Source organism: Stigmatopora argus, chromosome 9 (assembly GCF_051989625.1).
Source record: "Stigmatopora argus isolate UIUO_Sarg chromosome 9, RoL_Sarg_1.0, whole genome shotgun sequence".
In the NCBI taxonomy this organism is placed as follows: Eukaryota; Metazoa; Chordata; class Actinopteri; order Syngnathiformes; family Syngnathidae; genus Stigmatopora; species Stigmatopora argus.
In genome coordinates this window covers 10,067,582-10,083,602 of record NC_135395.1, presented here as the reverse complement: position 1 = coordinate 10,083,602, position 16,021 = coordinate 10,067,582, and the positions used below count along the sequence as shown (strand labels likewise).

Sequence of the window (16,021 nt, the reverse complement as noted above, 5' to 3'; positions counted from 1 at the left end):
TGTCTTTCCCTTTTGGTGATAACCAGCCTGTTTTCTCTGCAGCTTTGAGTTATTTCGACATAAACACATCCTTCCCAGATGCCCTTTTTCACTAATTTATAATTGAGGTGTTGCTTGACTTCATTGTCCATTGGAAAAACTGAACGAAAAAGATTCCTTCATGTAATATCATGATTTTCAAGTAATAAGTTGGAATATTACGAGATTGAAGTCGCTATATAACGTTAAGTGGTGTTGGGAGCTTTGAATTCAATCAGGATCTTACTCAAACATATTTGTTCCATCTGTAGAATAGAGTCATCTTCCCGCATTCCACTGCTTTTGTTTCCCGCCGTGATGGGGAAAGGTCTTTTGTTTGTGTTCCGTTGACTTTACATCCTTGGAAAGTACGTCGCCGCGCATACCTCACACCTGCTGCCTAAAAAAAATGTCGGAATCTCTATGGGTGAAGTGTTGATGTCGGATGCGCCGTCTGGAAAGTATGCGGACGGCCTTGGAGGACGCCCAGCGTGCGCCGAGGAAACGGCCGAGAACCTGAGCGGCGTGTCTACATCCATCGAGGTGGCCAAGAATGCGACTATTGTGTTTTTGGGTTGTTGTTTTTTTTCCAACTGTCCCTTGGCTCCTATTGAGCACCTGGAGAGTTCATGTATTTTGTTTGCTTTGTTTGTGTTATGGAGAAATGCCAATGGGTGGTAATGTGGCTTTTTTCAATATAATGTTGGGGGATTTTTATTTTTGTAATCCCCTCTCACAGTGGCCATGACATTTTTTACATGGATTTCTTTCTGAAATACTAAGAGGTTAACCTGCATTTATTTTATTTTTTTGGCAAATTGGTATTTATTTGTGTATTCTCTTTCCTTTAGATATTAATTCATTGACTAGAATTGACGGCAATGGACATCCAATCCATTTTGACTGTGAGGATTGACAGCCTCAGGTGTAAAACATCAGGTATTTACAAGCCATTTATACTTTTTAACATATATTAACTCATTTGCTGCGATTAACAGTGTCATAAAATGTGACTCGGCACACTCGGATTTAAATTGTCTGCTTGGAAATCTGATACAATTTACCTGCAAGCATTCAATCTTCCACAACATTTATGACTCTTGAGCCATTCTATTGAAAATCTCCATTCACATTTTATGAAAGCTGAATCTATAGTTTAAGTGTAAGTCTTTGGGTTGCTTGGGTTAAACTTGTCTATCCATCACATTTGAGCTCATGTTGTCATAACATTAGCTAGTTGAACAAAGGTTACTTAAACAAGCCGGAAATTCCCCGTGATGGTCTGTAGCAGCTCAGCGTGTTGTCACTTTCTTGCCATTTACCACTTTGTCATGCTTTTTCCTTTTTCCTTTTTCTTCCACTACTCGAAAGAGCCCATGCCATATGTATGGACTGCTGGATTTATGACAGACACTTTTTCTTTGGCCTGCCAGTAAGAGCGATGCATGAAACAAAATTTATGATTGCATAGACTTGTACAATCTAATCTATTTGACGTCATTTTGAAACTACAAACAAACTTTAATTTTAAATTTCACATGAAAGTTCTGAAATGGTTTTACCGTGACTTAAATATCCATATGGATAACCTCTAAAAAACATTTTATTTCCAGCCAATATATCAATCAAGTTTAATTACAAACACATTTAAATGCTGGCCCAGCATCGTTTCAATGTACTGTGAGAGAAAGCATTCTGCATTAAATATAGTATTATGCTTGGCCTGTCAACGCTGGGCAGATGTGGGTTGCTTAAATATTTTTTTACGCTAGATAAGGGTACACTGACACTTTAATATCCTCCCACAATATCAACAGTCAAAAAAAAGTGTCCCTCAATTAATTTTAGTCAAAAAAAAAAGAAAATCAATAATGTTTTCAACCAGGGACTCGCATCTGTCATTAAAGTTTCTCGTGGATTCAACATTCCGTTTGACAAGCACTCGGGTCTCCGTTTCACTATTTCCCGGCTTTTGGCTTAACCTCCCTCTGACCGGCGCGTTGTAATGGCCCGATTTGACTGGTCGCCTGTGACATGCGCTGCTCCTTTTGTCATGAGTTGAGCGCTTTACAAGTGTCAGAGGGAAAGAAGAATTTGCTTCCGCGAGTCGGAGGTGCCTAGCTTTTTTTCCCTCCCCCATGTGAGCAATAGTACTGGCTTGTTTTAGGAGGTCACGGGGTCAAGTTAGGCACTAATCCCCCTCTCAAGCTCCTTATGAACTCCTGAATGTCTTTGCAACATTTGCCATCCTAACTTGAACCAAAGCCCTTACATCCAGGCCACATGAAAAAAAAATAGTAGTTGTTTTTTTCTTTTTTTCTATTTTTTTCCCTCCTTTTTTGACTGTGCCTATTCAACCAAACACTCACAAGTAGCTCGACGAAGTTCGAGGAGGGCTTGAACTGTGGCTCGGAGAGGCCTGTGTCCTCTTGTCTTGATAGGGGCGGAAGTTCCACTAGAGGAAAGTTGAATGGGTCTTAAAATATGTCTTGTGTGGAGACCAAACAATGTAGTAAGGCTGATGATGCAAAACTGTCCTCCTAAGAATTCAGAATTGCATTGCAACAATCACAAGAAGAGATATACTGACTGACTACATCATTGCGTATAAATCCACAAACTAACTAGAAAATGCACTTACGTGGGGATGCTTAGGTTTACTTGTCTTCCATTTTTGGGTCACATTCTTGTTAGCTAGGTTCTGCTTCTAAAATGCTTAGTTACTTCTTAATTCTACTTAAATAAAACATTCACCCTCTAGACGCTAACACTGACACAGTGCGTCATAGTTGGAGGTCATCATCATAAAGCAGATGTCCAAAATCAATGCACAGGAGTTCATTAAAAGATATAATAATAAAAAGTTGATCGAGAAACAGGCAGTTTGGCCCATTTTTTTATGCATGAACTTTAGAGTTCCTGATTCAAAAACCTTTTTTGTTTCCACGTCGGGGCTGAAATCGATTCATAGCATATTTATTTATTTTAATGGAGAAATAGGATTTAAGGTGTGAGTTTATTGCGTTGTGAAATTAAACTTGTAAGTTAAGCCCCCCCAGTAATGGATTTTGTTAGAGCGATGAACACTATTTGTGGAAAAGCAGTATTCAACTTTCTATGTGTTATTTTCGCTTGTTTATTCAGAATTCATAGTTTAGTCAGCAAAAAAAAAATGACTATACTGTACACTGTACATACCTTTATAGTGTAATATATGTAAACGGTAAATTCAACTATACTTATAATGAACTCTATTTCTTTAAACATAAATGCAGAACATATGAATGCTTCTTTAAGCAGGGCAACTGATGATAGATTTGGCAGACGTCAGATTTTTCTGGGGATTTTTGCGCAACTCATTTTTTCTTCACCTCATCTTGCTCCACCAAAAAAAAAGATTTTTGCAAGTTGAGAAATAGTCATATTTCTTGGTCTAATCAAGGCATTGGATTGGAGCCATGTCATATCTTTGGAGGCGCAAGGAGTGTGTATGAAGTGTGCGTTTTTAGGCGCAACCAATGTGAAGGTCAGTGGAGACAAAGCATTCCGACCCACATGCCTGCTTCCTTCAATGCAATTAATGATACCAGTTTTTGGTATCACTATATAAACAATCTAAGACATCGTAGACCGTACTAGCACGCACGCATATCCGTCGATGATGAGGAAACCTCGTCAATGGCCAGGAAACAACACAGCGTGAGCTCAGCGGCGCGTGTCCCTGAAGGCAACGTGCTCCCCAGCCAGGTGTCTTTCCTGTTTACTGACCTCTTTATTTGGGTGTTTTCTTTAGGTCCGTCCTGTCAACAACTTCCTCCGAGCCACGCCGATCCTCTCCGGACAAGACAGGAAGTGAGATGAAGGCTCCGTACAATGCATTGTTTCCAGGCTGAGCTCATTTCGGTTTTGCCTATTTCTGGACTCCGTTGAAGTATATCCAACCAAAGGTACACAAACAATTCATTTCCTTTGCTATTCATTTGAGACCCTGACACTACTCCGCCTATGTTAGGGTCTGCGATCGGAAACTTTGGCTCGCTATAAGGTGGGAACGTTCCGATTTGATGTGCAATACAAGGCTCACGGTAAAGATGATTTTACAATATGGCGATACAACTGATACATGGGAAACACAGTCAAAAGGATTTTGCAAACAAGTTGTTTATCCTCGGAAGGAAGCGTAAGAACAAGATGAAGGCAATGACTCTTCATATTTCACAAAGCAATCGTCTGATGATGCGGTCAACCTCTGAACTATCCTCAAATATTTTCTCTGGACCCGATCTGGCGTTTAATCACTGAGGGCATTTCTGTGGTTTCAAGGCCGTTTGAAGCGGTTTTAACTCCGGCGCTTTTCACGTATTTCTACACCAGACTCGTGAGCCACATATACCGCATCATACCCAACAGTTTGTTCAGAGAATCTTTTGTTTTTGTTTTGCATTTTCAAATTGCATTCGCTCGGTGTCTGTCACGAGGAACATAACGGGTGTAAGCGGGTTTTGCAAATTTCTCAACGCAAGGCTAACCCACAGCCTCAAAAGTTGATTCGATTATCGGAGGCAGGCTTTGAGGGATTGCAGACTCAGATTCGTTTGTTTCCCAGGGGGCCCCGGGACCGGTGTTCTACAGTAAAATGTGATACAGCTGCATTAATCCTGGTGATTGGACCTCAGCCCAGTAAGCATATTGCGTTGGAGACCGAGTGTGTGAATGCATGCTGATGCAGTTTGCGCACACATCTGTTTTATTGCGCATTGGCTGTACAAAAGTGGCGAGGGTGATTACGGGGAACCGTCATAGTCAAAATGTCGACTTGTTTTACATCCAAAACAGTGTATATTAGTTTCGTTTTGTGAATTTGTCTCATGGTACGAACACACATACTCCTGCCAGGCCTCTGTGTCTCTATCATGGATGTGTAAGGAGTGATCCATGTGCCCTAAGTTGCCATGGCGACAGCAGAGGTAAAGGACCGACATTGACTATTTTGTAGTGCTTGTATTTTTTTGAGAGGGGTTAAGACACGTGTCAAAGTGGTGGCCCGGGGGCCAAATCTGGCCCGCCGCATCATTTTGTGTGGCCCGAGAAAGTAAATGACGAGTGCCAACTTTTAGTTTTATGATGAAATTCAAATGAAGATTGTAGATTATTTCCTGTGTTTCCTCATTTTAAATCAATAATTGCAAAAAATTGTACTAATTTGAATGTCCAAAAATGATGTATCGATTAGCACGATCGAGAAAGCTGTCAATTTATTAATCGATAACATTTGGCAGCCTGGTTGGAAGACATAACGGCCCTCCGGATGTAATCGAAACTACCATGTGGTCCGCGACAAAAAATGAGTTTGACACCCCTGGGTTAAGATTTGACAAGAGTAGCCCAAATTTGATCAACCCCACAATGCATTACCCTCCCACACTCAGTCTTCGAATATAACCCAGTTGGCTGGAAAATATTTCCAAACTGGCAACACTGCTTTCGAACAGTATACGACCAGACTACTATAACGTTACATGGGAGTCGGGTTCTTGCAAATATAATAGTGTATAGACCAAGAAGTGTATGCACTCAGAGAAAGTGAGCTTGCACGTCTGCTTTGTGTATCGCTAAGACAAGGCGTCAAAAACCTTTCCCCAACTGCAGACTGTGTTAAGTGAATTGCGAGGTTGAAGTCTTCCATCCATCACCTCCGACAGTGCTAATCTCATTTTTTATCGCTATTATCCAACACGCGCATGCACACTGGTGACCTGCCACACGCATCAAAGCAAAACGTCACAGTCCTCCCCACCTTCCGCCATCCGTCCTCACTCATGATTCCATCATCGGGTACCGGCCGCAATCACGTTGGCCACATTCCCACTTTCAAGTCGATAATGTTTTATCTCTCCCAGTCAAATATGACTCCAAAACTTATTAATCCTTCACTAATGCAATGAGGAGTAATTCTGAGATCTGATTTTTAGGGCCTCCATTCACTCAAGTAAAGTCGATATTCTTAAATTTTGGCCTCAGAGTAGCAGGATTAAGTATCAATATGGTGATATTATCGATACTTATGAGCCAATAGGTTATCGGGATGCTCCTGGCAAGAATCGACTCCCACCAAAATGTTCCATTAAAGCAATTTTTCTTCTAGAATAGTGTCTATGTTAACTCATTGGCTAACAATTCCTTTTCTTTGGGCGAATAAACGTCAAGCGCCATCAATGGCACTTTCGAGATATAGTTTTTCTTATTGTTTATTTTTCAATTTAAAAATTGGTTGTTTTCTCTTAGAATATTCTCAACTGAATTCCCGAAACATGTATCGCTAATTGTTGTATTGCCTTGTTGCGAGACAATCCTTATCGTGAGCCTTGAATTGGAAATCGTATTTTATCGGGATTTACCCAAAGGTTCTCAAAACTACTGCTAACTCCGAAACTTTTCACAAGATGACATTGATGTTTACGGGTGAGCGACCCCTCACTCGTGTTTACTCAGCCTTACGTTATCTAAAGGGTCACCAAAGCCTTGATATGAGTGCCCATCTGCTATTATTTAAACCTTTCTTCACATTGATGACCTTTGTTGGGGTCAGATTCCAATAATACAAGCAAACTTTTCTTATCTGTCTCCTTTTTCTTCTTCAAATGACCATGTATTTTTCTTTTCTGAGGCTTAACTTCCCCTCTGACTGAGCTCTGACTCCTGCACTCTTCTGCCCTGTTGCCATGGCTACTGTTTATTAATATTGATCTTTGACTTTGTGCCTCATCACGCTGTTGGGAGTGCGTGTGTTTCTCACAGACACAAAGCTCAGAGTCCAGCTGGTTGGTTGTGTGTGGCTTATTTTTGGGAGCACGTGTTTTTAGTGGCTGTTGGAGGTTGAATTACTTTGGCAACAGTGAACCCTCGTGTTGGCTTTGGGCATACACATCATTTAGACTCAAATAAAAAGGATCCCAAAATGGAAAATGCTATGTTGTTTTAGCTAATTTAATATGAGGGACTGGCAAATAATTTTGGCTATAAATGTAATGGTATCTATTATTACTACTAGTTTCTCATATTTCAAATTGCATTTTTTTGCTTTAATTCATTTAGATTTTGTCCATTTAAAAATTGAACATGATACCATTGGCAATAATGAGGTCAACAGATACACATATTTATAATATATAAAGAAATTTGGAATTCAAAAAAAGTATTTTAATACCCATGTGCTATTTTGGAAGACAGTTTTCTACCCAAATTCCAATGACGTTGGAACCTTAACATCAAAATACAATTACTTGAGAATCATGTTCAACTGTATATTTAATGACACGAACTACAACGAACAAAAGGGATCCCAAAATGGAAAATAAATACTATGTTGTTTTAGTTAATTTAATATGAAGTACTGTCAAATAATTTTGGCTATAAATACAATGGTATCAATTATCACTACTAGTTTCTCATATTTAAAATTCATTTTTTTTCCTTTAATTAATTTAGATTTTGTCCATTTAAAAATTGTATGTTACCATTGGCAATAATGATGTTAACAGATACACATATATATAATATATAAAGAAATTTGGAATTCAAAAAAAGTATTTTAATACCCATGTGCTATTTTGGAAGACAGTTTTCTACCCAAATTGCAATGATATTAGAACCATAACATCAAAATACAATTACTTGAGACTCATGTTCAACTGTATATTTAATGACACAAACTACAACGAGAAGATATTTCATTTTCAATCTGATAAACTTTATTGTTTATAGCAAATAATCATTAACTTAGAATTTTATGGCTGTAACACATTCCAAAATAGCTCGGTCAGGGTCATGTTTACCGCCGTTTTCAACTTTTCATTCATTCATTTTACAAGCATCTTATCCTCACAAGGGTCGCGGTGGGTGCTGGAGTCTATCTCAGCCAACAAGGGATGCAAACGGCAAACACCAAGGTCCGAACCCACTGGAATTGAACCCTCGATCTCATTTTTAAGTGCAGAATTCCTAAATTATTGACGATAACTTTCTTATATGAGCCTTTTGTAATTCGATAACATTTTGCAATCAGCACAAAATGATTATGGCATTCTTTCTGATAGTCATACTCCAAAATGGATTTGGAAAAGATGGATTCACATATGCAAAAAAGTGAGTGTCACTTCATTGAAAGTGCAGCTGCGGTGCTTTAGGACAGATGTCCGATTGCGAATCCAAACGGAACACATGCCCTCTTCTGCGTGTGCCATACGACTCTTTCTGTCATCAATACGAGGAATATGTCACACTTGTTGACGTTTGTGGATGCCGAGGGCACCATTTGACAAGTCTGAGCACACACTGTAAATCATAACAGGAAGTGAGCGCAGCTGTTTCTGGCTCACCGCTCGAGCAAAAGGAGATGGAGCGGACATTTGTTCAAAAAAAATCATCCTTTCGGAGACAGCTTTTCAAAAGTTGCCTCTTTAACCCTTTCATGTGCAAGTGACTATTTTTGGCCATTTAAATACATGTATTTTTTTTTATTTCAATTGTAAATGCATTTATAAATTAATACAAACTAAATGAATGAAATCCACACTGGTTACAGCCCCAAGTAACGATCTAAAGTTGAAAAAGTTTTTATTTAATTTTTTAATAGTAGATTTTAAATCATTGAATGCCGTTGACGGCAATTGACATTCAATTCAATTCATTTTAAACGGGCTGTGAATGCTATTTTTTTTTGTGCCACTGACAACTTGTTTAATTTGTTTTGGTTGGGAAAAGGGCGACTGAACAAATATCCCAGTCAAAATTGGACGTCTAGTGTCGTCATAGGCAGTCAATAAGTTAAGCGAGTGCCCTGTAAGGTTGTTTTTTTTAAAAAAAGCTATAATTTGTGTATGAAATGGCTCATTGAAAAGTTAACACATTTGCATGACTCCATTTTAAAGGTTAAGCTTTCATCGATCTTTAAAATCTTGGCACCAACAATTCAAGCATCTGATCATCAAAAGAAAAGAAGGCACAAAGTTCACATAATCAGGGGACAGACAACTGAGATGAGACGGGGGAGGAAGAGGCGTAGGAGGGAATTGAGTGAGAAAAGAGGAGAGAGAGAGAAAGAGAGCGAGTGAGTGGGAAGTGACATACACGACACGGACGGACGGCGTCAGTACGCACACTTAAGTTCTCAGCACATATTGAAAGAAGTCCTTCAAGGTGGACCTGCTCCAGTCAGGCCCGAGTCAGCTTGAGGCGAGATGAATTCCTTGTTGGCCTTGCTTCTGGTCGCCCTGACAGGTACATTTCGGAGATGTTCCAAAATATTCTTCTCTCCTTATTGGTGTCATTCTGCTTGTGTTGGCTTACATTTCAAAGTAATGTTGTTAAACCCTGGAATGTCGACATAATCTACCATCAAAACGTTGAATTGCATGTGGTCAAATTAAGCTTCGTAAACCCTTTCATACACGCAGTATGATTTCATTTTATTTATTTTTGACTCATTGGCTGCCATTGATGGAGTTGAACGTCCAATCCATTCTGCCTGGGCTTCAACTCACAGTATAAAACGGATTGGACGTCTATCAATATCGATATCATCCAATTAATTAAATTGTAAGGGGCGGAAAAAGTCAACTGGACCCGTAAACAGCATGTATTTTATTTTGTTTTCATTCATTTTACTATCATTCACTTTTCATTTTATTTATTATGCTATAGTATGAAAAGTACAAAAATGATTACCAATTAAATGTGTTCATTGCTAATATTTACATTAAAAAAAAGAAGAAAAATAGTCAGGCCAGCTGGGATAGGCTCCAGCACCCCCCCGCGATCCTCGTGAGGAAAATTGGTTGGGACAATGAATGAATTAAAAATACTAGTCAAACGCTCTACGAAGGGTTAAAAGTGCCAACTGTTGAATAGTGAGCACTGTACCTGAAAGGGTTACCGAAAGGTCACGCTTGACAGTAAAATTTGCCTTCTTTTTTAATGCATGTTGGTGCATAAAATGCGCCATGACAGCACACTATTGAATGAGACATTGTGATTTATATGCTGTTGATTGTCTAAAAGGTTTTGTGAATGTTCATGTCTAAGTATTAAAAAAAAGTAGTGACAATCTGTTTTGGAAGACATTTTAAGGTCTCTTCTCATTTCAGTTAACGTCAATGCTGTGGATTTGTTGGAGGCCACCGAGAGGAATTGTTCTCTGTCCCCACCGGTGAGCTCTGCATAACAAAAATTCAATATCTTTGTAGAAAAAGAGAGTTGAATTGATCAATAATAGGATATGCATTGGCGATCGTTGATTATTGGAAAAAAATGTAGTATTTTTTAATCTTTATTTTGGGATTTTTAGATTTGCATTGAGGCTATTTCCAAAATATATCCAATTATATACATTTAGCAATTATGCATTTTTTGGCATCATTTTTTAATAGTCTTTGGTTTTAGATTATTCATGTTGAATGTCACAAATGCAATCATTGAAATATTTTCGGCACATTACTTTACTTTGTTTTTTTTTATCCACACACTACTTGGACTAGGTTGTTTTTCCCCTCCCTGTCCAAATAAATTGGGCATCTAGCACCATCAAGAGCACTCAAGCACGTCAGTTTTCTCTTTAACACTTGTATTGTAGAAAATCACAGTGCTTTTAATTGTTGATTCAACTGTTAATTCACATTTTTGCTTTTGAAGTGCCGTGATGTTATTTTGTCACAATAGCTTCAGTTGCGTTCCACAGTTAATGATCGCCAGTGATAGATATGAGAAAAGATGAATCAGCATTTCACTGTGACTTTTACTGTCACTACTTGTGTGTGTGTGTGTGTGTGTGTGTGTGTGTGTCAGTATCTCCCCAGCACAGCCGTGAACAGCAGTCTCCAGCTGCAAGAGTTGCGAGAACAAATGCTCTCCTCCAATCTCTTGGCCTACATCATCCCGGGAACAGATGCCCACTTGGTATGATGGTAATAAAATGTAATTACCGTTCATTTGCACCTTCCTTAACGTCATCTGTGTGTACCAGAGCGAGTACATTTCACCACGTGACGCAAGGTTGGCTTTCATGACGGGCTTCACAGGCTCCGCAGGTAGCGTCCCACCCCCACCTTTTTCTCCGTCCTTCCAACGACTCACCACCGCTTTTCATCCTCCTCTTAATAGCCTCCCCCTCACTCAAGCAGAAATGATGATTTACTCGGGATTAACCGTCCCACCGCTACTGCAAACTCACTTTATCCCTTCCGTGTGGAATAGCCAGATAAAAGGCGGCAGGGGCCTTTGGCGGTTCGATTCCTTCAACCTTCCCTTCTTCCTTCTCGCATACATTATAACTATGCCTTTTCTTGCTACTGTCACAATGAAATTTCCCGAATACGGGATGAATAAAGTTATCCAATCCAATCCAATTACCCAAAATTAGCTGATTGAACGTTCCCGCGCGTCCGCAGGCACGGCCGTGGTCACGCCGGGCAAAGCGGTGCTGTGGACGGACAGCCGCTACTGGGTTCAAGCCGAGAGACAGCTGGACTGCAACTGGGATCTCCAAAAAGACGGTAGGCATGAAAATAACCCCCTTTCAAAGACTTGAATCATTGTTTCCCTGTTGGAAATTCTACAGTGTACATAAGCAGCATAGCGGAGTGGCTCATCTCCGAGGTACCGCAGGGAGGCCAGATCGGCTTTGACCCCTTCCTCTTCTCCCTCAGTGAGTCTCGGTCGACCTAATTAACTTCGCGGGCGGCGTTCTTGCCCTCAGAGTGCTTCATCCTTTGGCGTTTCCTCCGTTAGAAACGCAGGAAGACTACAAAATGAGTCTGGAGTCCAGCAATCGGAGCCTCATGTCGATGCCTGGCAACCTGGTGGACCGAGTCTGGAAGGACAGACCCGCCATCTCGCCTGAAAGTCTCATCCGCCTGCCGGACAGGGTCATACGTGCGTTTGCTTTCCTTTATCTGGGGCTGATAAATAAACCCGCAGTGATGCGCGTCGTCATAAAGGGCACAAGGATGTTTGTATGGCTGAAAGATTAATGACAACTTTGGGGGAATGGACGAGGAAGGGAGTTATTGCAGCATCCATCTGGCAATTTAGACTTCAAATCATGCAGTTGGAAAATCAAACTAATGGAGAGAACCATAAATCTAATGTTAGCGCGTGGGTTTGACAGCACGTTGGGGTAAAAAAACACTCTATCCAGATTTGATGCTTGTGTAAATTTACTGATTATATCAGTGCTATAAGACAAGTTTACTCAAATTGATAAACTTAGTTAATATTTTGAAGGCACGGTTTGCTTTTCTTTTATTATTATGTGTAGTTGTGTATGCTATCTACAAATGACACGCCCATAAAATGGTTTATAACGCTATTGACGTGTTAAAGTATTTTGAGGATATTGACGTTCACTATTAGTTTTTAAGAGCCACAAAAGAAGAATGTCTGTTATCATAAAAATATGAAAATGAAATTTAAAAAAAAAAAGTAGTTTCGAATATGCTAGTGAGTTCTTTGCATTATTATTATTTTGGGGGGATTTTCTGTCTTAACTCGCAAATTTTAGTACAGTGACAACAGTAGTCTTTTGGTGTAAATATTCACCCAGCTTCTATATAACTAATAGGATAACATTTTCAACACAGAAAGGTCCTGGCAGGCAAAAGTGAAAGAAATCCGGAATCAGATGAAGGACAATCCCTACAAACCCACTGCTCTCCTGCTGTCGGCGCTTGATGAAACGGCATGTGAGTCACTTCATAATTTACAGAATCTTCATCGCATGACATATTTAGACTATAATTTTATTGCTGGGCAACGTGTTTCTTTTCAAGGGCTGTTTAATATGCGTGGCAACGACATCCCCTACAACCCATTCTTCTACTCATACACTTTGCTGACAATGGATGAGATCTGGTACATGAAAGAATGTCATAGTTTAGTGCAGTTTTTATACATGTTCAATGGGAGATGGAGGAAGATACTACTCCCTCCCACTATGCTATTTTGTTCTGTCTAATTCAAAACTAAATTATTTTGTCCATTAGGCTCTTTTTGCACAAAGAGAGAGTGACGGAGGAGCTTGAGGTGTACCTGAACGCCTCATGCACCGGGCCTTTCTGCGTGCAGTTAAAAAGCTACGACGTTATTTTGGATGACCTTAAGGAGTACGTGAACAGTCGGCCGGGAATCAAAGTGTGGATCGGCGTTGAGTACACTAACTACGCTCTTTATGAAGTCATAAAAACTGAGGTATGTCATTTCAATTGCATTTTGGATCCCACTTTTGGTAGATTTTCTAATTCATTTGGGGGCATTTTGGTATCAATTTCTTGTTAACTGTTTATTAATCGTTAATTATTATATATTATAATTGTTAATTTGTTCATTGTTAAAATTTTATGGGCACTGGAAATGAGCATTCATGTTCTAACACTCTTCAGCCCAACCAAAAACTTATTTTTTTGTTGAAAAAAAAAGTATCACTACAAATGATTTCTTCATCTAAACGCATATAACTTCACGTGTGCAACCTGCAGGATAAATTCACAACCAGCTCGTATTCCCCCGTGATGATCACCAAAGCGGTGAAAGATGACACAGAGCAGCGCATTTTAAGGGACGCTCACGTACGTCGTGCTTATTAAACTAACTTTTTTTATGGTAATAAGATATGCACAATGCACATGCCATCATGTCTTTGTTCCAGTTGAGAGACGCAGTTGCTGTCATCCAACTTCTCATGTGGTTGGAAAAGGTGGTACCGGAAGGAAAGGAGACCGAGTTGAGCGCCTCGGCGTATGTCAATCATTGTCGTAGGTATATAGATATTCAGAAAAAAATCAGAAAACTTGGATTAGGTATCAATTCTAAGAAGATATTTCCCTTCAGCAAACAGAATGACAACAAGGGCCCAAGTTTCGAGACCATATCTGCAAGTGGACCCAATGCTGCCCTGGCACATTACAGGTTAGGCATGGGACAATATGTTAAATAGTTCAATTGTGCACCTTGGTTTTGAGAATTTTTTCATATATAACTTATGTGTTGTGTTATTCGTTGAAATTGGTTCGTCAATGGCAGGCAATGACGAACAAAAGACGCTCATTCAATCATTCATTTAATTTCCAAGCCACTTACAATAATATAACCTTGCTGTATTTATTTATAGAAATGTTGCAATGAAATATTGTCCTAGTCTTTCTTTTTAATAGTTTTATCTGAAAAGAAAATTGGAGATTAAATCCCTTAAAGGACTTTACTTTTGTAGGTCACAATTAGATGACTTTATTCATCCCGTACTCGGGAAATTCAATTGTGTTATATGGGCTGATTAGTTGTTGATTTATCACGTCACTGCATTTTTCATGCTTTTAGCCCAACAGCAGAAACCAACAGGAAGCTGACCGTCGATGAGATGTATTTGGTGGATTCTGGTGGTCAGTATCTGTGAGTAACAAATACGTGCACACACACACGTGCACACACATCACTTATCGTGGTCATCACTTGTCAGAGACGGGACCACGGACATCACTAGGACCGTCCACTGGGGGACCCCCACCGCTTTGCAAAAGGTAACATTTAGATCAACGAGTCAATGAGATGCAGGAATTGAAATCCTGTCAAGCCACGATTCATGAACGCCGCCTTTTCTGTGTTGGATAACCAGGAGGCCTTCACCAGAGTGCTCATAGGAAATATTGAAATATCTAGAACAGTATTTCCTTCGGGGACCAGAGGTGAGGAATGTTGATTGAGAACTCCAAAACGGTAGAGGAAAACCAGCAGGTGGTGATGTTGGACTGCCATGCTGTGTTTGTAGCAGCCTGTCTTGAGTTTCTGATGTGCTTCTCCATCCCCCCCCCAGGTGTCAACATGGAGATGCTGGGCCGCAGGGCATTGTGGGAAGTGGGTCTTAACTACGGCCATGGCACAGGACACGGGGTTGGGAATTATTTCGGGGTTCATGAGTGTACGCTGACTCTTTTCCCCCCCTCACATTTAGTACATATGTACATTAGAACGGTATTTTCTTCATTCAAAGTGATAACTCGGAAAATATTTTTGCTTTTCAATCATTAATTCATTTTCCATAGCGTTTATGGAGCTCATTCATTTAAAAAAATAATCATTATTTTGTCCAGGGCCTGTTGGGTTTCAGGGCAACAACATTCCCTTTCGAGAAGGCATGTTTACGTCAATAGGTGAGATGTTTTAGGACATGTAACACTTTAAAAACAAAGTATATATTGTTATAAAGTATCACTTCTGGACTAGACGCACCCTCACACCAATTAATTTATCATGAGTAGACATGCAATCCATTTGAACTGGCAGGGTGGCAGCCAATGAACATTTGTTCAGCCTTTTGCACTTCAATTGGATTGGAGGTCAAAATCCACCAATGGCAGGCATTGAGTTCATAAGGAAATTTCATAAATATCCTCTATTACTATCAAATTTACCCCACCAAAGCTAAATTCTGGTGGTCTGTAGTCATGTTAAAACAAATAAGTAACAACAAATTTGCCATCCAATATCTTATCCAGCTACATACTGATATTTTGATACTTTTAACAACCCTATTATGGTTAAATAGTGCACTGGCATGTAAAGAAAATCATCATATAAGAAATACTGGACTATAAACTGACGGTATAGTCCGAAAATGATGGTACATCCAATTCGCATAGTATTAAAACCAGATTTTGTCATCAGAACCTGGTTATTACAAAGAAAGCGACTTCGGAATCCGCATTGAAGACATTGCAGTCGTTGTGCCCTTCCAAACAAAGGTAGAGACAACCCAAGCATTATCGATTGGTCAGTCATTTATTATTGAAAAGCAGCACGTGGTTATTGATTCTGTCCTTCTCCTACAGTATGGCCATAACTACTTGACATTCGACACTGTGTCCATGGTTCCCTACGACAGAAAGTTGATTGACACTTCTCTTCTGAGCCCAGCCCAGGTACCCTAATTATGGATTTAACTGATTCTCACCATCCC

General features: G+C 39.7%; 1 protein-coding gene across 2 annotated transcripts in view; it reads left to right on the top strand.

Annotated features, from left to right (window-relative positions):
- The window catches only part of xpnpep2 (X-prolyl aminopeptidase (aminopeptidase P) 2, membrane-bound), a 35,452-nt gene that overhangs the window by 18,940 nt on the left and 491 nt on the right, over positions 1–16,021 (top strand). Inside the window, exons 2-22 of one of the 2 annotated variants that reach the window (XM_077608598.1) lie at positions 870–957; positions 3,812–3,965; positions 10,164–10,225; positions 10,861–10,971; positions 11,039–11,102; positions 11,463–11,567; positions 11,633–11,719; positions 11,803–11,946; positions 12,654–12,755; positions 12,843–12,924; positions 13,056–13,260; positions 13,548–13,637; positions 13,718–13,827; positions 13,900–13,977; positions 14,386–14,457; positions 14,525–14,585; positions 14,681–14,750; positions 14,879–14,983; positions 15,156–15,215; positions 15,730–15,806; positions 15,894–15,983. In XM_077608598.1, the coding sequence (XP_077464724.1) occupies positions 10,918–10,971; positions 11,039–11,102; positions 11,463–11,567; positions 11,633–11,719; positions 11,803–11,946; positions 12,654–12,755; positions 12,843–12,924; positions 13,056–13,260; positions 13,548–13,637; positions 13,718–13,827; positions 13,900–13,977; positions 14,386–14,457; positions 14,525–14,585; positions 14,681–14,750; positions 14,879–14,983; positions 15,156–15,215; positions 15,730–15,806; positions 15,894–15,983 (1,656 nt within the window). In that variant the 5' untranslated portion in view covers positions 870–957; positions 3,812–3,965; positions 10,164–10,225; positions 10,861–10,917. Of the gene's footprint in view, positions 1–869; positions 958–3,811; positions 3,966–9,166; positions 9,298–10,163; positions 10,226–10,860; positions 10,972–11,038; positions 11,103–11,462; positions 11,568–11,632; positions 11,720–11,802; positions 11,947–12,653; positions 12,756–12,842; positions 12,925–13,055; positions 13,261–13,547; positions 13,638–13,717; positions 13,828–13,899; positions 13,978–14,385; positions 14,458–14,524; positions 14,586–14,680; positions 14,751–14,878; positions 14,984–15,155; positions 15,216–15,729; positions 15,807–15,893; positions 15,984–16,021 lie in introns of those variants that run through there. The other variant, XM_077608597.1, reaches the window with a different exon arrangement.